We start from the raw sequence: 24,288 nt of genomic DNA on the forward strand, positions 1-24,288 counted from the left end.
TTAACATAATGTTTTTTTGTGAATGGTAATATAATTCTCAAATTTAAAACACATGCAATTGTATGCATTACATGCATTTTTTCTGTCAAAACTGAAATAACAAATATGATTAGTAAGAAAAGTGAAGTGCTTTATTGACTCATATTATATGCCCGCCACTTAAACAATGTGGCTTTCTAGATCTGGCCCATAGGCCATGAGTTTGACACATGTGGTATAAATGATCACATCAAAATAAATATGTTCACAAACGGAGGAAAACAATGTCAACAAGCTGTTACCGTTTAAGAATTATTTTTTTTCAACCATTCTCCATATCCATCTAAACAAAGTCACAAATAAATGGCTAATTTTGGTTCCGGTTATGTCGACATGACGTGAGTCAGCCAGTCCAAGGGCCGTCAACTTAAACGAGTTCCACTGTATTTCGCAGTGTTGACTGAGTCATATATTTACAGCTAGAGGTGGGAATCTTTGGGCGACTCACAATTCAGGCGCTACGATTCGATAAAAAATCGATTATTGATGCATCTTTAATTTATGTACAGTACAGGCCAAAAGTTTGGACACACCTTCTCATTCAATGTGTTTTCTTTATTTCATGACTATTTACATTGTAGATTGTCACTGAAGGCATCAAAACTATGAATGAACACATGTGGAGTTATGTATTTAACAAAAAAAGGTGAAATAACTGAAAATATGTTTTTAATATTCTAGTTTCTTCAAAGTAGCCACCCTTTGCTCTGATTACTGCTTTGACCACTCTTGGCATTCTCTCGATGAGCTTCAAGAGGTAGTCACCTGAAATGGTTTTCACTTCACAGGTGTCATAGTTTTGATGCTTGTGTCCAAACTTTTGGCGTGTACTGTATATTGATGCAGTTTTACATATATTTTTGTTTCACTAAGTCCCGTATTTTTCAGAGTATAAGTTGCACCGGAGTATAAGTCGCACCTGCCGAAAATGCATAATAAAGAAGGAAAAAAACATATATAAGTCGCACTGGAGTATAAGTCGCATTTTTGGGGGAAATGTATTTGATGAAACCCAACACCAAGAATAGACATTTGAAAGGCAATTTAAAATAAATAAAGAATAGTGAACAACAGGCTGAATAAGTGTACGTTTCTGAGGCATAAATAACCAACTGAGAACGTGCCTGGTATGTTAACGTAACATATTATGGTAAGAGTCATTCAAATAACTATAACATATAGAACATGCTATACGTTTACCAAACGATCTGTCACTCCTAATCGCTAAATCCCATGAAATCTTATACGTCTAGTCTCTTACGTGAATGAGCTAAATAATATTATTTGATATTTTATGGTAATGTGTTAATAATTTCACACATAAGTCGCTCCTGAGTATAAGTCGCACCCCCGGCAAAACTATGAAAAAAACTGCGACTTATAGTCCGAAAAATACGGTAAGCGTTTATCACTTGCAACTTTTAAAAACAATGCATTTGTAATATCCATCCATCCATCTTCTTCCGCTTATCCGAGGTCGGGTCGCGGGGGCAGCAGCCTATGCAGGGAAGCCCAGACTTCCCTCTCCCCAGCCACTTCGTCCAGCTCCTCCCGGGGGATCCCGAGGCGTTCCCAGGCCACCCGGGAGACATAGTCTTCCCAACGTGTCCTGGGTCTTCCTCGTGGCCTCCTACCGGTCGGACGTGCCCTAAACACCTCCCGAGGGAGGCGATCGGGTGGCATCCTGACCAGATGCCCGAACCACCTCATCTGACTCCTCTCGATGTGGAGGAGCAGCGGCTTTACTTTGAGCTCCCCCCGGATGACAGAGCTACTCACCCTATCTCTAAGGGAGAGCCCTGCCACCCGGTGGAGGAAACTCATTTCGGCCACTTGTACCCGTTATCTTGTCCTTTCGGTCATAACCCAAAGCTCATGACCATAGGTGAGGATGGGAACGTAGATCGACCGGTAAATTGAGAGCTTTGCCTTCCAGCTCAGCTCCTTCTTCACCACAACGGATCGATACAGCGTCCGCATTACTGTCGTGAGATCGACAGGCGGATCGGTGCGGCATTTGTAATAGGAAACATTTAAATTAATTCCGATCACATTTATTTTGTTATTAAATGTGTGCAAAACTGGAACATAAGTGTCCGATAATAGAGTTGGCTCGCTGCAGTCAGCCAAATTTTAGAAATGGTCTGCATTACTTTGTTTACAATAAATAAATCGATTATTGACATTTACTAATCGATTTTATAATCGTCCATGTCCGAATTGCGATTAATCCAAAAATCGACTATTTTACCCTACTTGAAGTAGCAGCTGTCTAGCCAAAAGTGTAACTTTAGGTTATCTTCCCAATCATTTTTCTTGACACTACTCAGTGGTGTTTGTGCTACACAAAATAAATCCATTCTAAAATAAATTTTTCCAAATGTTAGCTAACTTTCTCTCTTTCTCTCTAAAGACACACACACAGTAAGACATGAAGACAGACTATTGACTTAGTACGGTAATCCTTGTGTCGTTTGTTTGACCTCACTGTCCATTTATCCCACCAGCGCGACCCCATGACTTCTTTGACGCACAAACCATGGACGCTATCCGTCACAGAGCCATCTGTCTCAACCTTGCGACTCACATTGAAAGCGTGGGCAACGGCCACAGTGTGGTCTTTAACAGCACGGTGAGTCTAATTATATGTTGTTCATAAAAACTCTTTTTCAGTAGATAAAGCGTGGATGTAAGAAAAATTGCACAAAAAAAAGCCGACCCACAACCCCTGACCATTGCAACCGTGTAGGTGTGGTCGGGGGAGTGGGCTGCAGACTCCAAGTATGTTGTCCAAGAGATTACAAGAATGCAGATTTACCCTGAACACAACTTGAGATAGAGTATTTTATTAAAACAGGATTATTTTAAGGTCCCACTGGGATCCATTATCACTTTAAAAAATGAAATAGAGCCTCTTTAACTGCTTGGTGTATAACAAAAAACTACAGTCGTTCCTTGTTAATCGCAGCTAATTGGATAAGGCTGGACCGTGGTTAACAAATTTTATTTGAAGAAATTTTATTATAAACAAATGAAATATTTTATAGTTAAAGCATTAAAAAGGAACAAGGAAAAAAACCTATTTACCGTATTTATTGGACTATAAGGCGCATCTAAAATCCTTTCATTTTCTCAAAAATCAACATTGTGCCTTATAACCCGGTGCGCCTAATGTACGGCATAATTCTGGTTGTGTTTACCGACCTCAAAGCAATTTTATTTGGTACATGGTGTAATGATAAGTGTGACCAATAGATGGCAGTCATACATAAGAGATATGTGTAGACTGCAATATGATGGCAGTTAACAACACCAAAACTTTAAATGTTCCATTGAGAATATAGAACATTACACACGGCGTTCAAAAATCTGTCAAAATGTTTTTAGTACGACTTCAGTAAGCTATGAAGGCGCACAACTTGATGGATTGTCGGCGCATTAAACATACAAGTATTATTATGGTGTGTGTATAAGGACCGCAAAATGGCACTTATTAGCAGACATATTACCTGCTGTTTTGTTTTGCAAAATTATGCAAAAACAACTTTTCTTACCTTCTAGTACCTGGTATTTGGGATCTGAATAAGTCCTGAAAATGTGCGCGCGTCCGCTATTGTAGTCTGTGGTGACACCGTAGTCATAAACTTCTTCTTTTTCTCTATCTTCTTATGGGACATTCATCTTCCGCTGTTGCCATTTCTAATTTAAAGTAGCGTAAAGTTCTTACTTATATCTGTCAGTAGACTAGCTATCAAAGCGCTAAAAACTGTAGTGGGTTTACATAATTCACCCATGGAACTTTAGTTCTTAGAAGGTTCCGGTTGGACGGTTTTTCACGGGACACATTTCCGGCGTTGTTGCACTAGTGAGCCACCGATGAGGAGATGCTGCTCCGTTATTGATTGAAGTAAAGTCTGAATGTCATTAAAACAGTTAGATCCATCTTTTGACACTTCTTCCACTCCCGTCCTTGCACGCTACACCGCTACAACAAAGACGACGGGGAGAAGACGCTGTCGAAGGTGAGCCACGTAAATAAGACCGCCCACAAAACGGCGCATCCTGAAGCGACTGTCAGAAAGCAACTAGAAGATGATCTGTAAAACATCATCTATGCAACATTTTGACCAAAGAACCACCATTACATGTTATGTAGACCACAAGGAAGTCTTTTACATTTAGAAAAAAAATTGTAATGACCCCTTTAATGCGCCTTTTGTATGAAAATAGACCTGAATAGACCTGCTCATCAGCAGTGCGCCCTGTGGTCCGAAAAATACAGTAACCACCTCTACACTCGTGTAACCCAACATATTAGCCGTAGTGCGTTCTACTGCAGCCCGCAGGATCCTTCAAGCGTCATTGCTATGGCCGTTGCCTGGCCATTAAAACATGATCACTACGTGGAAATACTTTGTCACATTCTGGGTAATTCCTCAAAGTTACAACTGGGCTTCCATGCACCTAAACCACAGGCGTGGGTGTTGTTCTGCCAAATGTTGGTTTGATTGATTGAAACTTTTATTAGTAGATTGCACAGTATAGTACATATTTCGTACAATTGACCACTAAAAGGTAACACCCTAATAAGTTTTTCAACAATTCATAGTCAAGTTGATGGTCGCAGCTACTACCATTAATTGTGTTGTTAGCATTCTGTGGTTACTGTTGTCCTTCCACATTGCTCATGCCAAAGGCTCACCAATGTCATTTGGAGCTGATGAAGTGCATCAACAAAGTTAATCTCCACTTCGTGTTGCCCAGATAGCTGCTGATGGCATGAAAAGGGCGCACCGACTAACGTCTCATGTCTCGTCTTTTCATAAAGCTCCCATCAACGGCTCACCAATGTGTTACTGGAGAGGCGGGAGTTGAAGATAAAGTGCATGAAAAGTTTTGGTCAACTTAATTGTCGTGGTGAAGATACAGTAGCGCTAGGATTAACTGTCGTTGATGTTAGCAGTCTATATTTAAAGAAGACCAAAATCATGCTCTTTAGCAATCGCAAAAGTGAAATACCCATCAGGATTGTTATTGATGATATACCAATAGAATATGTTCAACAAAATTCATTCTTAGGAGTGGTAATAGATGAAAATATATCATGGAAACCTCATATAAGTTACCTAAGGACAAAAGTTGCTAAATGTGTTGGAATGATGAGGAGATCATGTCATTTATTGAACACCAATGCTCTGCTTTTATTGTATCATTCATTTATTATGTCATATCTAAACTATTGTGTTGAAGTCTGGGGAAATTGTTATAAATCCCATCTACAGCCTTTAGTCACTCTGCAGAAAAAGGCCATTAGGATTGTGTCCAATGTTCACTACTTACATCATTCAAATCCACTATTCATGGAGTTAAAACAACTTAAACTGCACGATGTGATCAATTTTAAAACTGCTCAAATTATGTTTAGGGCATCCCAAAACTCTCTACCATCCAATATACAAAACCTATTCCAGGATAGAGATGCTCACCATAGTTACAGTCTAAGAGGAAACAACAAATTGTATTTTCCTAAATTTAGAACAACTTTAAAATCAATGTGCATTTCAGTGCGTGGAGTCAGTCTGTGGAACAACTTAGGGGACGAGTTAAAATCCTGTTCTAACATGATTCAATTTAAAAGACTGTTTAAAAAAGAAGTACTGAAGAAGTACGAGGAGGAAAGAGAGTGATGCCCTCAGCACAGAGCGATGGGAGAGAGGTGTATGGTCAGAGAGTGTTTGGGCCTGTGTGTGTGTGTGTATGTGTGTGTGTGTGTGTTTTGTCTCGTCTTGTCTTGTCTCATAGTAACAGTGGTACTATTGTATTGTTAGTGTACAGGAGCTTTTCTTGTTTTTGTTTGTATAGTATTGTTCTTGTATTATATTGTTTGTTAAATGTGGAATGAGTGAGAGGGGTTGGGATATTATAAGCATCTGCTTCATCCAACCCCTTTTCAAGCCTTGCATAAATGTCCCTGCCAAAATGTTTAAAAAAAAAAAGTGTGTTGTTGTACTGTGCAGGTTTGAAATAAATAATTCAATCAATCAATCAATACCCATCCATCCATCCATTTTTCTACCGCTTGTCCCTTTTGGGGTCGCGGGGGGTGCTGGAGCCTATCTCAGCTGCATTCGCCTGGACAATTCGCCACCTCATCGCAGGGCCAACACAGATAGACAGACAACATTCACACACTAGGGCCAATTTAGTGTTGCCAATCAACCTATCCCCAGGTGCATGTTTTTGGAGGTGGGAGGAAGCCGGAGTACCCGGAGGGAACCCACGCAGTCACGGGGAGAACATGCAAACTCCACAATGAAAGATCCCGAGCCCGAGATTGAACTCGGGACTACTGAGGACCTTCGTACTGTGAGGCACATGCACTAACCCCTGTACCACCGTGCTGCCCCAGTCTATACCCTTTACTCGAAAACAGAAATCCTGTTTGGTGAGTATCTTTATTGATCGCCACACCCTAAGACAGATACCGGTACTACACTGTACTAAATACACTGAATAAATAGGACTTCATTTAGCTCATAATTTAGTCCTAAACTATGTCGAATATGCTTTAAAAAAAGACTATTTAAAAGCTTGACATGCATCAGCAATGTGTACTGTGGCTTTATTTACATTTATTCTTGTTATAGGTGGCACATTTTTTTCCCCTGATATCATAGCAAAGTCATACATTTAGTTATGTATCTTATGTACTACTACAATGGGACCCATTACCTCCCTGCTTGGCACTCAGCATCAAGGGTTGGATTTGGGGGTTAAATCACCAAAAATTATTCCCGGGCGCGGCCACAGCTGCTGCCCACTGCTCCCCTCACCTCCCAGGGGGTGATCAAGGATGATGGGTCAAATGCAGAGTATAATTTCGCCGTGACAATCATTGGTACTTTAACTTTAACTTTTCATCACTCAGTGTTTCCATCTGTGCACTCTTTGAGGCTGGTCTTTATTTATGTAGTTTTATTTTTTACAAGTAGGGGGCGTAAGAATTTCATTCTTGGAAAAAAAAAAGCTTTTGCCTTTTCTTTTTTTTTTTTTTTTTTTTTTTTCAAAATCAGTGCACTCTATGTGAACCTTTTTTTTTGCCTCAAGGCTTGACATTATTTTTCTCTGAATCAGGCTTCACAGGAAATGCAATTGGGTTGTATTCGTGGGACTTGCACCATTCTAAACTCAGATTACAATTAATCAGTCATATGGAAAATGAATTTCATTACTGCGTTATTAGCAAGCCTTTTACAATCATGCCATTTTACAGTAAGTGTACCATTTTGCTGTATGTTCTATTTTTGTACTAATTGCTATTCCATCCATCCATCCATCCATTTCTACCTCTTGTCCCTCTTTTTTGTTATTTTTGTAATGATTGCTATTCCTTGCAGTTCCACTAGAGGGTACTGTGTATCCTTTTGTTGGAAACATAACAGACCTTATTAAATGAATGGGCAGCCTGCAGTCACATTCATTCAGGGCCATATAGCTAAGACAGTTGTGAGTATGATCATTATTAATTGATAAGGCATAATGCTCAATTGTATCTATCAATGAATGCTATTTAGGGTGTTATTTATTATCCTCCTGAATCAGATAATTGCTATCATTATACATTTTAATTGTGCCTTTCTGCCCGTTGCATGCCACTTCTGGCTAACCTTGCAGAAACAATTAGCGTGTTCATGAGATGCAAAATCTATGTTTACCCCCCCGCCCCCGAGGGAAAAGTGGCAACAATCTCCGGAGGTGCTTCTGATCTTGTAATGTAACATCGCAGCTAATGGAGCTGGAGATATGAAGCGGAAACCGTCCATGATAATAAAACAAAACAGGATTGTGTTCCTTTTTTAAGTTTTGATGTTCATGTGAGACGAATGCCCAAGTGCACATAACTCAAGGTCTTCACGGCATTGTGCACCACAATGTTATTTAAAGGGGAAATGCACTTTTTTTTAAATGTTGCTTATCGTTTACAATTATTATGAGAGACAAGAACACATATGTTTGTTTTTTTAGGATTGTCAAGATGATTGAAAAATGCTTGCTAAATGTGGCTAATGGGAGTCACCATTGTAGCTTTCAAAGCCCTCTAAAACAACTTGTAATCAATCAATCAATCAATCAATCAATGTTTATTTATATAGCCCTAAATCATTAGTGTCTCAAAGGGCTGCACAAGCCACAACAACATCCTCGGTACAGAGCCCACATAAGGGCAAGGAAAAACTCACCCCAGTGGGACGTCGATGTGAATGACTATGAGAAACCTTGAAGAGGACCGCATATGTGGGTAACCCCCCGCCCCCCTCTAGGGGAGACCGAATGCAATGGATGTCGAGTGGGTCTGACATAATATTGTGAGAGTCCAGTCCATAGTGGATCCAACATAATAGTAAGAGTCCAGTCCATAGTGGGGTCAGCAGGAAACCATCCCGAGCGGAGACGGGTCAGCAGCGCAGAGATGTTCCCAACCGATGCACAGGCGAGGGGTCCACCCCGGGTCTCGACTCTGGACAGCCAGCACTTCATCCATGGCCACCAGACCTGTGTCCCCCCCTCTACAATGGATAGGGATTAGCAGAAGAGAAAAGAATAGAAACGGCAGATCAACTGGTCTAAAAAAGGGGGGCTATTTTAAGGCTAGAGTATACAAATGAGTTTTAAGATGGGACTTAAATGCTTCTACTGAGGTAGCATCTCTAACTGTTACCGGGAGGGCGTTCCATAGTACTGGAGCCCCAATAGAAAACGCTCTATAGCCCGCAGACTTTTTTTGGGCTATGGGAATCACTAATAAGCCAGAGTTCTTTGAACGCAGATTTCTTGCCGGGGACATATGGTACAATACAATCGGCAAGATAAGGATGGAGCTAGACCGTGTAGTATTTTATACGTAAGTAGTAAAACCTTAAAGTAAACCCTCCATCAACCTGTTATGTACACACTGCAAGTATATATACAATGTAGTGACAGATAACAATATAAAATATGTTCAATATTTACCGAATTTTGCCGATTTTAAGCATTTCCTCAGCGCATTTATTTCCTTTTTCATAGCAGCACATGTCCAACTTCCGGCAACAAATGCGTGTTCTTATTTCGGGAAACAAATGTGTGTGTGTTTTAATAATGGCAGACTTGGTAACAGAAACAAAGACGACTATTTTTGGACAAAAGAGGATTCACCTAGTGGTTAGAGTGTTAGCCTTGAGATTGGTAGGTTGTGAGTTCATACCAAAGACTATAAAAATGGGACCCATTACCTCCTTGCTTGGCACTCAAAATCAAGGGTTGGAATTGGGGGTTAAATCACCAAAAATGATTCCCGGGCGCAGCCACCGCTGCTGCTCCCTGTTCCCCTCACCTCCCAGGGGGGTGATCAAGGGTGATGGGTCAAATGCATAGAATAATTTCGCCACACCTAGTGTGTGTGTGTGTGTGTTTGTGTGTGAAAATCATTGGTACTTTAACTTTAACAACCTTATCTTTTTGAAGCTGAATATACGGAGGATAAACAACTGCTTATAGAAGCGAGCACGAAGAGATAATGAAACGTCGGAGCAGACGGAAGCCGATAGAGTCAGGTCGGCGTGACTTGACCTGGCAAATGTGGAACTTGGAGCCAAGCGATGCTGACAGAAATGGCGTGCTTACCCAAAATCAACAGGAAAAAAACCTACATAATAAAACTACATAATAGGTCATTTTTTTCACTAATCTTCTCAAGACCAAAACACTTGGTGGAATACTAATAAATGACATTACAGACCATCATTTTAGCGTGAGCTGTATTTGTTAGCTTAGCAGGCTAGCAGCCGCAGTTTGCAGCTCTTTTGAATCTTTCACTTGTTTGTGTTACCTCTGGGCACGACTTTGTGTCACGTACGGTTGCTCCCGCAAGGAGCTCTCCTGGGTTTTAATAATAAATTGAGTAATCAAACAAAATTGAAGTATTTGCTATCCTTTTTGATATGCTGGCATGTTTACACTTAAAAGATTGCAAACTAAATAATACATAATTTTTTACATGAAACTGTAATCTGGCTGTGAGCAGGCTCCTCTATGAACAAATGTTGTAAATTACACGAATTATATTTTTATTGGGAGCAATCAGAGTCATCTACCTCTTATAAAATTGTATGTACCATTGCAGAAACTATATTTTCAAACGGGATGCAGCACTGCTTTATCTCTGGTGTACTTGCCTGTTTTGGTCACATCTATCTTCTTCTTCACCTTCTCCCTGATGTCCGACCATTGTACGTAGCGAGATGGATGCTTTTAGAAAGAGGACAAGGAAGGGGGGTTTTGGTGAATGTCCGGGTTAAGGAATGGGAAGAAGATCTGGCCAGTTGAGTATATGTTCTCCTTTCCTTTAGCCCTGGAGAGTTGTGGGGCGAGAAGGAGCACCACAGGCCCCAGTGGACTCCTCCAGGCCGGGGACAGAGCAGAGCTGTGGGGGTTCTGTGGAGTTTGGCCAGTGAGCCTGCTGACATGCTAGAGCAAGTCAGCCATGTTTATGGTGGGATATTTTTGTTATTGCGCCAATCTGCGTCATTCAGCGCTTGACCCTCTGACACGAGACAGGCACCCAGTTAGAACAAGCCTGCTCTCCCCCACCTTTGGTTTTGCACTTTTGACTGCCTGTTTTAGAGCCTCTCTGATGTTCTTTTCACAGCACAACCTCCTTTTGTCTCTACCTCTGCCTCCATATTCCTCCCCCTCTTGGGCTTTCACTGCTTACTTTGATTGACAGGACGATATTAAAGCAGTCCCATTGCAAGTAATTTCATGTGTTCAAACTAGGGTCACCAGCTTATAAATTTTTTAAACAGATTAAGCACACTCTTAAACTGTGACTAATCATGATTACCGTATTTTCTGGACCATAGGGCGCACTGAATTATAAGGCGCACTGCCGATGAGTTCCATTTTCATACAAAAGGCGCACCAGATTATAGGGCGCATTAAAGGGGTCATATTATTATTTTTTTCTAAATGTAAAAGACTTCCTTGTGGTCTACATAACATGTAATGGTGGTTGTTTGGTCAAAATGTTGCATAGATGATGTTTTACAGATCGCTTTCTGAGCGTCGCTTCACGATGCGCCGTTTTGTGGGCGGTCTTGTTTACGTGGCTCACCTTCGAGAGTGTCTTCTCCCCGTCATCTTTGTTGTAGCAGTGTAGCGTGCAAGGACGGGTGTGGAAGAAGTGTCAAAAGATGGAGCTAACTGTTTTAATGACATTCAGACTTTACTTCGATCAATAACGGAGCAGCATCTCCTCATCCGTGGCTCACTAGTGCAACAACGCCGGAAATGTGTCCCGTGAAAAACCGTCCAACTGGAACTCTCTAATAACTAAAGTTCCTTGGGTGAATTATGTAAACCCATTACACCGGTAGTTTTTAGCGCTCCGATAGCGAGTTTACTGACAGATATAAGTTAGAACTAGAGATGTCCGATAATATCGGCCTGCCGATATTATCGGCCAATAAATGCGTTAAAATGTAATATCGGAAATTATCGGTATCGTTTTTTTTTTTATTATCGGTATCGTTTAAAAAAAAAAAAAGTTTAATTTTTTATTTTTTATTAAATCAACATAAAAAACACAAGATACACTTACAATTAGTGCACTAACCCAAAAAACCTTCCTCCCCCATTTACACTCATTCACACTCATTCACACAAAAGGGTTGTTTCTTTCTGTTATTAATATTCTGGTTCCTACATTATATATCAATATATATCAATACAGTCTGCAAGGGATACAGTCCGTAAGCACACATGATTGTGCGTGCTGCTGGTCCACTAATAGTACTAACCTTTAACAGTTCCATCCATCCATTCATCCATCCATTTTCTACCGCTTATTCCCTTCGGGGTCGCGGGGGGCGCTGGAGCCTATCTCAGCTACAATCGGGCGGAAGGCGGGGTACACCCTGGACAAGTCGCCACCTCATCGCAGGGCCAACACAGATAGACAGACAACATTCACACTCACATTCACACACTAGGACCAATTTAGGGTTGCCAATCAACCTATCCCCAGGTGCATGTTTTTGGAGGTGGGAGGAAGCCGGAGTACCCGGAGGGAACCCACGCAGTCACGGGGAGAACATGCAAACTCCACACAGAAAGATCCCGAGCCTGGGATTGAACCCCAGACTACTCAGCACCTTCGTATTGTGAGGCAGACGCACTAACCCCTCTTCCACCGTGCTGCCCCCTTTAACAGTTCATTTGACTAATTTTCATTAATTACTAGTTTCAATGTAACTGTTTTTATATTGTTTTACTTTCTTTTTTATTCAAGAAAATGTTTTTAATTTATTTATCTTATTTTATTTTATAATTTAAAAAAAAAAAGTACCTTATCTTCACCATACCTGGTTGTCCAAATTAGGCATAATAATGTGTTAATTTCACGACTGTATATATCGGTTGATATCGGTATTGGTAATTAAAGAGTTGGACAATATCGGAATATCGGACATCGGCAAAAAGTTAGAACTTAGCGCTATGTTATATTAGAAATTGCAACAACAGAGGATGAATGTCCCATGACAAGAAGACAGTGAACAAGAAAAAGCTTATCGACTACGGCATCGCCACGGACTACAGTGGCGGACTTGCGCAAATTTTCAGGACTTATCAGAATCAGAAATATTTTATTATGTAGATCTCAAATACACATCAGCAGGTACCAGAAGGCAAGAAAAGTTGCTTTTGCATAATATTGCGAAACAAAACGCCAGATAATAGTCGGTCCTTATACACACACACTATAGTAATACTTGTATCTCTGACCACGGTAGCCGTAATGGGCCGACAATCCATCAAGCGGTGCGGCTTCAAAGTCGTACTAAAACATTTAGACAGATTTTTGAGTGCCGTGTGTAATGTTCTTTAATTTCAATGGAACATTCAGAGTTTTGGTGTTGTTTACTGCCATCATATTGCAGTCTACATATCTCTTATGTATGATTACCATCTACTGGTCACACTTATCATTACACCAAGTACCAAATAAAATTGTTTCGAGGTTGGTAAGCACAACCAGAATTATTCCGTACATTAGGCGCACCGGGTTATAAGGCGCACTGTCAATTTTTGAGAAAATGAAAGGATTTTTAAGTGCGCCTTATAGTCCGAAAAATACGGTAATCGCGGTTTAATTGCTTGCATGAATAAAAAATGCTCAAGAAAATACACCAATATTTGGATACAAATTAAATTTGGTATTTAGCCATTGTTTTGCTCAAAACTACTGGTGACAGTAAGTATAGTAAGAATTAAGTGCACATTTTGGAAGTATTTGCAATGATATAGCAAACAAGGTTCAGATGTTCACTAAAAGTTAATGTACACTAGTAAACACACTCATAAACAACTTAACATAGTGCACCATTTAAATCTGCATTTACTCTTCTTTAGTTTCAACAGTTGTTTAAACAAACACGCTTGTTTATCTCTTCAGATGACAATGCGACCCCAGCTCGTTGTCATTACTTACAGATGTGCAGTGTTCTCCAGTAAGCAAAATAACTTCACATTTAGCCGATAATGCAACTTGATGCTCTTGTTTGTGTAGTACAGTTATATTGTACGATTGTAAGATATTGTACGACGGATCAGCTCTGGTGGTATGAATAACGTCTTCTTACAGGACTTGGTCTTCGCAGATGTTAGATGTTAACTGTAGTACTTTTGTTGACAACATAGACGCAGGTATACTGCCAGCGTAGCATTCTCCTCTGCTTGTTGTCCATGTAGCATTCATGCTCTCAGCGCCATCTTCAAGTACGTGTTTTGCTTTAAGATGGTATTTTAAACTTGATGTGCGCCGATGATAAGAACGCGTGTCGCTGCAATACCAACACGTTTCCTTATTTTTATCCAAAGTTCTGTTTGGAAGGAAAATTGGCCCCTTCTCATCGTGATCACAGACCGTGTAACAAAGCCTCAACCCGGATGTGATTATGCTTCACTCATACAGTATATGAGTGATATTAGCGTCCCTTCACTGGCTCCCTGTGCATTATCAAATCAATTTTAAACTCCTTTTATTTGTTTTTAAATGTCTAAACAACCTCGCGCCAACCTATCTCTCCGACCTCCTTCAGCCTTACTGCCCCACCCGATCCCTAAGATCAGCCGATCAGCTGCTACTGACAGTCCCTGACACAAGGCTGAAGCTTAGAGGTGACAGAGCTTTCGCCGTTGCTGCTCCCAAGCTCTGGAACGACCTACGTCTGAGTGTTAGACAATCCTCCTCTCTTCCTGTTTTTAAATCTCTCTTAAAAACATACTTTTATTCCATGGCTTTTAACACTGAGTGATATCCATCCTGCAATGGCGCCCCATAATACACCTGCTGTGAACCTGTTTTTATGTTTTATTTATTCTATTCTATTTTATTTATTTTTTGTCGTGTTCTGTTTGTGTTGTGTTGTGTTTGCTCGGTACTCGTATTATCTCTTAACCTGCCCATTGTACAGCACTTTGGCTACCCCTGTGGTAAATTTTAAATGTGTTTTATAAATAAAGTTGATTTGATTTGATGATAATGCGATATGTATATATATTTTTAAATCACCCTGGTTAACGTTGACAGTCCTAGTTTAAACTCAATCAGCCTCTTATATCTCACCTTTACTCACATTACATACCCTTAATGAAGGGTTACCAACTTTTTAGAACACTAGGACTACTTCATGAGTACGGTTGACCTTCATTTATTGCGGCCAATTGGTTCCTTGCCTAACCCTGGTAGACATATTTCTGCAAAGTACGAGTATTATTATTATTAAACTAAATATTTTGATAGCTAGAGCAGAAATAAAACCCGAAAAGTCACCTTTGCACTCATTTCCTTATGGTAGCCATGATTGTGTTCTACTGTAGATTACAGTATTCACCTGTAGGCCGGCGGACCCTCCAGGCGTCATTGGTATGGCGGTCACCCGGCCACTAAAACACAGCCACGACACGTGGAAATACCTTATCACATCCTGGGTAATTCCTCTAAGTTAGAACTGGGCTTCCATGTGCGTAAACAACAGGCGGTTGTTGTTCTGCAAAAACTTGGTCAACTTGACAGTCGCAGCTGCGACCACCAGCCGTGTTGTTTGCATTCCGTGTTGTTAGCAATGCGTGTCCTGTGTTGTCATTCCGCGTCGCTCAGCAGTGTCATGTGGAGCTGTGTTATCAATGTCGAAGATGAAGTGCATCCTTGAATCAACAGAGTGTTCGGACAGCTGATGATAGCTGAGCGCTGATAGCAGTGTTGTTAGCATTGAGTGCTGTGCCGCGTCCCATCGAGTCCTGCTACGTACCACCGTTATCTTTAGACATCGTCTTGCATCAAAGGCTCACCAATGTGGAGAAGTGTTATTGAAGAGGCAGGTGTCCAAGATGGAAGTGCTTGAAAAAATTGTTCTGCCATCCAAGATAGTGCTGCCATGTTGTTAGCAGTGTTTACCCTTGGTAACTATCTTTATCGATAGTTAGCAACTTTCTGAGAGAAAATAAACCAATACTGCGCAGTAATACATATAGGACATTTGTAATTTAATTAATTAACACTTTATTTAGGCCCAATTATATAGAATATGGACACCTCTGCCTTAGACTGTCATCAATTAACCAGTTTGTTTTATTCATTTATTTATTTTTAATAAAACACGTGTGCTGCTTTTTTACATTTATGTTTAGTCAAATTTAACAGAACCTTTTTTGATCAAGTACATTTTTTTGTTTGTTTGTTTCAGATATGTGAAGCCCAAAATACATTGGTAATGTTATTTTATTGGAAAAGTCCTGTAAGGGCATGCACAACGTATTTTAGACACTTTTAATGACATCTCAGCGGGTAAGAATAATAATATATATTAATAGCGCAAAATAAAACAATGCAGTAGTCACATTTTTTTTTAAATGTCAAAAATTCAGCCAGGACTGTTCATGGCTCTATGCATATAAATGATGCATTTATTGTGTAGCGTTGAATAAACTACCGTATTTCTCGGACTATAAGTCGCAGTTTTTTTCATAGTTTGGCCGTTTAGTTTGGTGCGATTTATACTCAGGAGCGACTTATGCGTGAAATGATTAACACATTACCTTAAAATATCAAATAATATTATTTAGCTCATTCCCGTAAGAGACTAGACGTATACGATTTTATGGGATTTAGCGATTAGGAGTGACAGATTGTTTGGTAAACGTATAGCATGTTCTATATGTTATAGTTATTTGAATGACTCTTACCATAATATGTTACGTTAACATACCAGGCACGTTCTCAGTTGGTTATTTATGTCTCATATAACGTACACTTATTCAGCCTGTTGTTCACTATTCTTTATTCATTTTAAATTGCCTTTCAAATGTCTATTATTAGTGTTGGCTTTTATCAAATACATTTCCCCCAAAAATGCGACTTATACTCCAGTGCGACTTATACTGTATATGTTTTTTTCCTTCTTTATTATGCATTTTCGGCCGGTGCGACTTATACTCCGGAGCGACTTATACTCCGGAAAATATAGTAAGGGAATTAGCCAAATGTGTGTAACATCTTTGTTTTTGCTTTGGGTCAGATCAGAGTACCAAACTACAAGTGTAGTTTTAGTAATTGTTCAACATTTACTGTGTCATTAAAGTATAATGATAGGTTACTGTAAATATGAAGGTGGGAACGACAATAGAATCTTAAAGGGGCCCAATTATGCAAAACCAACTTTTATTACCTCATGATACCTGTTGTTGTGTATTTGGGATCTGCATAAGTCCCGAAATTTTGAACTTAAACTGTGGAGGTATTGCGGAGATATTTGTAAAATAATCTTGCCTTCCTTAAGGAGCCGTTTGAAATGTGCGAAACCTGTGACGTTTTTCGCACCGATGACGTCATTGGATTATCCATATATGGTATACATTTACCCCAAGTGTTTGCTTGGGTCTGTCATTGTAATCTGACACTGTAGTTGATAAGCTCCTTCTTTTTTGCTATCCTCTTGGTAGACTGACTCGTACATGCACATGCATCCTTTGCTGTTGCCATTTCTAAAACAAAGTAGCGTATAGTTCGAATAGGTGCTTGATCCCCCACCACCCAAAAATACAAACAAAACACAGTTTTAACACGTAGCATGCCTTTTGAAAGAAAAACTTTTAGATAAGAAATATTGTATGAAAAACAATACAATTGAATGTACTACAAACAACTACTATACGGTAGTTTTACTGTATGAAACACAGTGGGAGCTCAACTTAGGAGTTATATGAGATACGAGCTGTCTCTGTTTTTATTTAGGCTTTAAATTGAAAGCATAATTTGACCCCCCAAACATTTCCTCTGCCGGTTGAAGTAAAATTTGATGTATGGTGCAGATTAGCAGTGCTAATCTTTACCAAGTCTGCGACACGCTCGGTCATGTTTTTATTGATTTCTTTCCAGGGTGGTACCGGTACCAAAATCTATTTCGATACTTTGCGATACTTTTCGGTACTTTCCTAAATAAAGGGGACCACAAAAAATGTCTTTATTGGCTATGTTTTAACAACAAATCTTACGGTACATTAAACTTGCATTTGCAATTAAAATTTTGTCCTTAAATAAAATAGTGAACATACTAGACAACTTATCTTTTAGTAGTAAGTAAACAAACAAAGGCTCCTAATTAGTCTGCTGACATATGCAGTAACATATTGTGTCATTTATCTACCTATTATTTTGTCAAAATATTAAGGACAAGCTGTAAAAATGTATTATTCATCTACTTGTTCATTTACTGTTAATATCTGCTTATTTTCTGTTTCAACATGTTCTATCTACACTTCTGTTGAAATGTAATAATCACTTATTCTTCTGTTGTTTGATACTTTACATTAGTTTTGGATGATACCACACATTTGTAGTTACAGGATCATACATTGGTCATATTCAAAGTCCTCATGTGTCCAGGGACGTATTTCCTGAGTTTATAAACATAATATACATTTTTTTAAAGATTTTGTGACGCTAAAAAAATATCGTTGTACGGTAATCATAGTAGTATCAACTAGATACGCTCTTGTACTTGGTATCATTACAGTGGATGTCAGGTGTAGATCCACCCATGGCGTTTGTTTACATTGTGACGCCGGTGAGATATTGTATCCTCCTACGGTGTGTAGTGAAGCATATTTAGCTATTCCTCGTCCTGCAGGGATGATACTTGTAAGAAACTTACTTTATTTGTCACCATGGAGGCGAGGATTAGTGATTTAGAAGTAGCTAAAACACTGCGACTGGATGTTATCCGCTCGCTAGCTAGCCATGTCTTAAAGCACCTCTTCCTGAGGGTGTTTCAGTGTTAAAGCTTCACATTTATTGTCAGCTTTTAAGCCAAAATGCGTCCATTCTCCCTTTTCTGTCTGCTTGTAAGTACTCTGTGATTGTGCGTTGCCGAACATGCTCCTCTGCTCAGGAAACCAGCAATGTCATGACGTGACGACGCGCCTTCATGCAAGTTAAAAAAAAAAAGGGGGGGCGGGTACCGGTACTTTTTAGAGGTGGTATAGTACTGAATATGATTCAATAGTATTGTGGTACTATACAACCCTATTTCTTTCTTTAATTCAATGAATATCATCCACTAATTATTCTTAGCACTGTCCTTCACACTCACTTTTTTTCCGTTCCCATGTTTGGAAAAACAAAGATATTCGCTCCGTCAGCTCGCGGGCGGGGAGGCTCGTAACTCCATTTTTTGTTTGTAATGTTTAGCATAACAATTAGCCAAGAGACAGCTTCTATCTATCCCAAAAAATTTGCTATGCAGCGGCACTCGTAACCATCCTGCGGTACCAATGTAATAAAAAGAGCTTTAAAATGTGATGTTTATGCAACCTTTGTTTCTTCGAGAAAAAGCTGCAACCTTATCTTGCCTTGCGCAAACTTTGAGCCTCATGAGTTTATACACACAAATTAAAGTCTTGTTATCCGTCAAATTCCTGTCCTCCCTCCAACTAAGTATCTGATTATAACGTAAACCTCAACACCGCAAGTGCACGAAGAAAATGTTTTTGTCAAAATGTTTGGGAAAATGAAGACAATCATTTTGACAAGTTGAAATGGAATCTTCAGGAGAGGTATTTTGCCTTGTTGTCCTCCTTTTTCCATCCCTGCCGCAGTCAGTCTCTTGAGCAACCAAAATAATCTCAGATATTCCTGTGCGTAAGAAGTTCTTCACATGTGAGCTCATTTACCATCCCAGAAATAGACATTCCGAACATAAAAGAGCCAATTGACGCAAGAGGCTATATCTGCGGCTATTTTTGACTCTCCAGGTTATTTTTCCAGCTTTCTCTATTCCTACTGACAATATTTGTGTGAAATTCCGCAGCGGTTTTACTGTAAACTGCCACAGCGGGATATGTTATGCAAAGAAAAGATCTATGTTTTTGTCTCAACTGTATTTTCACAATTACTAAGTTGCTGAGTAGGGAATTGTGGATGATCCATGTCATGGTTCGTTTTAAGGGGAAACCGAGAGATTAAAACAGACTCACAAAGTTCATTAAAAGGCAACCAAATTTAGTTGAAGATTGGTACTGAACTTTTTTCAAATACAATGATGTGTTCATTTATTTTCAACAGTTGTACACCTACAACATAGACTAGTGGAAAAGGTACAGTACAGTATCTCACTTTTCAGCAATCTTTCAATAGCAAAAAAACTTTGATCTAACTTGGAGTCGTCAGTGTGTAGCTTGGAAAACAGTATAGATCAGGGGTGTCACACTCATTTTAGATCAGGGGCCACATGGAGAAAAATCTACTCCCAAGTGGGCCGGACTGGTAAAATCACGGCACGATAACTTAAAAATTAAGACAACTTCAGATTGTTTTCTTTGTTTAAAAATACAACCAGCACATTCTGATAGTATAGTATTCTATCTTTATTTGTTGTTATTTATACTTTCTGAATAAATGATGTGATAATGTTCATCAATCAACTCATTGGTGTTCATTTTCAATCCATCATACTGAAAAAAATAATATCAAAATCAAATTACAGGATTTTATTGATGTAGTTTGCTAATTTTCCTTGACTGGTACACTATTTTTTTTTACATATGTAGCATCATCTACAAGGATACAAATAATTGCTGATGCGACATCTAGTGGACACATTTAGAACAGCGGTTTCTTTCATTCCAAAAATTTGGCTCATTTTTATACTTAGTAGAGATGTCCGATAAAATGCGACTTATACATGTTTTTTTCCTTCTTTATTATGCATTTTCGGCCGGTGCGACTTTTACTCCGGAGCGACTTATACTTCCGAAAAATACGGTATATATTATATATTTGTGATTGATGATGCAGTCGCCTAATTATTAGGCAAATTGCTGTAGAGCATAGTTTTCAAATAAATGTGTCAAAGCAAATTATTTTGCAATGAGTTAATGTTTTTGTGTCTTGGTTACTTCTGTATAGGTGCTAGCCAAGAGGAAGGAGGGCTCAGGAAAGGTCAACGTCCTCTTGCACTGGACACCTGAAGACATGTGAGTACACCTCTACGTTCAAGATGTGAGAGAGAGAGCTTTTGAAAGCATCCCAATGTTTGTGTTGTGTTTTGCTCCTCACGATTGTTAGCGACTGAGAGCATTTTCAGTAGTAATCACTCTCTAACTCAAAACATATACCACATTATTTTTCCTCGTTATTTTGTTTCTCGTCTGAGCTGCTGTGACGTAGATTACCGTAATAACTTGTACAACACTCAAAAGCGCAGATTTCCACCATTGAAATACTTTCTATAGTTCAAGACTTAGTCATTTAAAAACAGCACTGCACATCATAATGGCGGCAACAGTTTAGATCAGGGGTCGGAAACGTTTTTGGCTGAGAGAGCCATGAAAGCCAAATATTTTAAAATGTATTTCCATGAGAGCCATGTAATATTTTTTTTAACACTGAATACAACTAAATGCGTGAATTTTTAAGTAAGACCAACATTTTTAGAGTATAATAAGTCTCTTATTCTTTTTAATAACATTGTTATTCTGAAGGTAACCAACAATAAATAAAATACTTCTTACCGTTAATGCGACTTCTGGTGCTGCATGGTTTTGCTGATGGCTTTGTAGTCGTTATTTTTAACACTGTGATTACCGGCGGAACTATTCATTACTTATCGTGTTAAGCAATGTCGGCTAATATTTATCTGAGAGCCAGATGCCGTCATCAAAAGAGCCACATCTGGATCTAGAGCCATAGGTTCCCTACCCCTGGTTTAGATGTTAAAGGTCTAAAATAATTATGTAGAACGTTCAGCGGGCCAGATTGAATATCTTTAAAATGGGCCGAATGTGGCCCGCGGGCCGTATTTTTCCCAGGTCTGGTATACATTGTCCATTATAGAGAAATGTGCTTTATGACACAAATGTTTCAATTCAGTTTTGAAATCAAGGTTTCACTTATCATGAGCACTTTCCCATCCTACATGTATCACACAATCACATCATTTATTCACTATACAACCCGTACTTATTTAAATTGTTGTAAAAGGCTGTCCATTCACATTGTCACTCATTATTTTTGATACATGATTGTTCCATGTGAAATAGCATTACTACTCAATCTACCGTGCTTTGCTTGCCTCTGCTTTGCACTGAGATGTCTTTTTAAATGACATTTGAATTCTGCCGTCATTCCGCTGAGCTCCAAATAAAGCCTTTTAATATGTTTGCAATTTAATATACACTGCTGCTTTGTGTTGAACTTATTGCTCCTGTCATCTCTGCAAGCATCTAGACTTGGCGGCAGCCATCAATCCCGAGTGTAACTATGGGCTTCTCTGTGGCAGGCAGCACCAAGGAGACCTCACTCAAACTCACAGCTTACATTTCTGCCTCACCAATAATAAAGACGAATAACATTTTCCTCTAGAAAGGAAAACACATCCTTTTTGTCTTTATTCGGTTTTGTGTGACGTGTGTAGAAGATTGATTGTGTCGGTTCCAGTCGTGCCATAGCACAGTTACTGAGGCGTGTTTAGGTGAGTCCAGAGTTGAGTTAGCATGCAGATTCAAAACACAGTTCTATGTTTACTGTATATGTAAAACTTTGCAGGACCTTTTCGGTCATTTTGTACTTTGTTTTGCACGAGAGCACTAAACCCAATATTAACGGTGCGGTAAAGGGGAGCTGTTTCTTGTCATGTCACTCCAGCTTCTCCAGTTTCTCTTTCTTGTCTCCCCTCCAAAAAAAAGAGAGATAATGCAGCACACACACAACTATTAGCAGGGGTTATAAAACATGGCTTTCCAAAATGGAACAATGCCACAGTATGTGAAGTGAGATTCAGATGTATTTGGATAATGCCATTTCTGTCTAGGATAGGATAGGATAGACATTATATATGGGGAGATTATGTGGTTGCAGTGCAGATACGAAAAGTCCACAACTTGAGGGTTCCGGATTCGATCCCCGCTTCTGCCATCCGAGTCAGTGGCGTTGTGTCCTTGGGAAAGACACTTTAAACACCTGCTCCCAGTGCCACACACACTGGTTTAAATGGAGCTTAAAGTGAAACTGCACTTTTGGGGGAATTTTCGTTCACAATCATTAGGAAAGACGTGACGGTCGATGGATTTTTTTTAATGCATTCTAAATATTAAATACATTTGATCAAAAGTCTGCTGGCCTATGGGAGCCATTCAATTCTGCCTATAGAGTCCTTAAAAAAACATCCAAACACCTCCATTAGGCTTTTATATACATGATGTAAGTATAAATGTAATGTAGTAATGGGCACATTTTTAATAACATTTATTACTTCCGTATTTTGCTCATTTTAAGCATACGCGGCGCATTAATTTAAAAAACGCATCACAACTAGAGATGTCCGATAATGGCCTTTTTGCCGATATCCGATTTTCCGATCAATCAATCAATGAATGTTTATTTATATAGCCCTAAATCACAAGTGTCTCAAAGGGCTGCACAAGCCACAACGACATCCTCGGTACAAAGCCCACATAAGGGCAAGGAAAAACTCACCCCAGTGGGACGTCGATGTGAATGACTATGAGAAACCTTGGAGAGGACCGCATATGTGGGTAACCCCCCCCCCCTCTAGGGGAGACCGAATGCAATGGATGTCGAGTGGGTCTGACATAATATTGTGAGAGTCCAGTCCATAGTGGATCCAACATAATAGTAAGAGTCCAGTCCATAGTGGGGCCAGCAGGACACCATCCCGAGCAGAGACGGGTCAGCAGCGCAGAGATGTTCCCAGCCGATGCACAGGCGAGCGGTCCACCCCGGGTCCCGACTCTGGACAGCCAGCACTTCATCCATGGCCACCGGACCTGTGCCCCCCCCCCCCCTCCACAAGGAAGAGGGGAGTAGAGGAGAAAAGAAAAGAAACGGCAGATCAACTGGTCTAAAAGGGGGGTCTATTTAAAGGCTAGAGTATACAAATGAGTTTTAAGATGGGACTTAAATGCTTCTACTGAGGTAGCATCTCTAATTGTTACCGGGAGGGCATTCCATAGTACTGGAGCCCGAATAGAAAACGCTCTATAGCCCGCAGACTTTTTTTGGGCTCTGGGAATCACTAATAAGCCGATATTGTCCAACTCTTAATTACAGATTCCGATATCAACCGATACCGATATATACAGTCGTGGAATTAACACATTATTATGCCTATGCGGGGTAGGGGGTAGCGGGGGATGAATATTGTAGCGTCCCAGAAGAGTTAGTGCTGCTAGGGGTTCTGGGTATTTGTTCTGTTGTGTTTGTTGTGTTACGGTGCGGATGTTCTCCAGTAATGTGTTTGTCATTCTTGTTTGGTGTGGGTTCACAGTGTGGCGCATATTTGTAACAGTGTTAAAGTTGTTTATACGGCCACCCTCAGTGTGACCTGTATGGCTGTTGACCAAGTATGCTTTGCATTCACTTGTGTGTGTGAAAAGCTGTAGATATTATGTGATTGGGCCGGCACGCAAAGGCAGTGCCTTTAAGGTTTATTGGCGCTTTGTACTTCTCCCTACGTCCGTGTAGCACTCCGTACAGCGCCGTTTTAAAAAGTCATACATTTTACTTTTTGAAACCGATACCGATAATTTCCGATATTACATTGTAAAGCATTTATCGGCCGATAATATTGGCAGCCCGATATTATCGGACATCTCTAATCACGTTTGCTTTTTTTTTCATCATCACTAATTTCT

At 39.7% G+C, this 24,288-nt stretch overlaps 1 protein-coding gene across 4 annotated transcripts in view; it reads left to right on the forward strand.

Annotated features, from left to right (window-relative positions):
* The window catches only part of LOC133612659 (zinc finger protein aebp2-like), a 57,076-nt gene that overhangs the window by 14,864 nt on the left and 17,924 nt on the right, over window positions 1-24,288 (forward strand). For 3 of the 4 annotated variants that reach the window (XR_009816136.2, XM_061970278.2, XM_061970279.2), the window contains exons 5-6: window positions 2,547-2,671; window positions 20,543-20,610. Coding sequence is in view for 3 of the 4 variants with exons in the window: in XM_061970278.2 (XP_061826262.1) it covers window positions 2,547-2,671; window positions 20,543-20,610 (193 nt within the window). In the remaining variant the exon portion in view is untranslated. Of the gene's footprint in view, window positions 1-2,546; window positions 2,672-20,542; window positions 20,611-21,855; window positions 21,982-24,288 lie in introns of those variants that run through there. The other variant, XM_061970280.2, reaches the window with a different exon arrangement.

Source organism: Nerophis lumbriciformis, linkage group LG10, assembly GCF_033978685.3.
Source record: "Nerophis lumbriciformis linkage group LG10, RoL_Nlum_v2.1, whole genome shotgun sequence".
Classification (NCBI taxonomy): Eukaryota; Metazoa; Chordata; class Actinopteri; order Syngnathiformes; family Syngnathidae; genus Nerophis; species Nerophis lumbriciformis.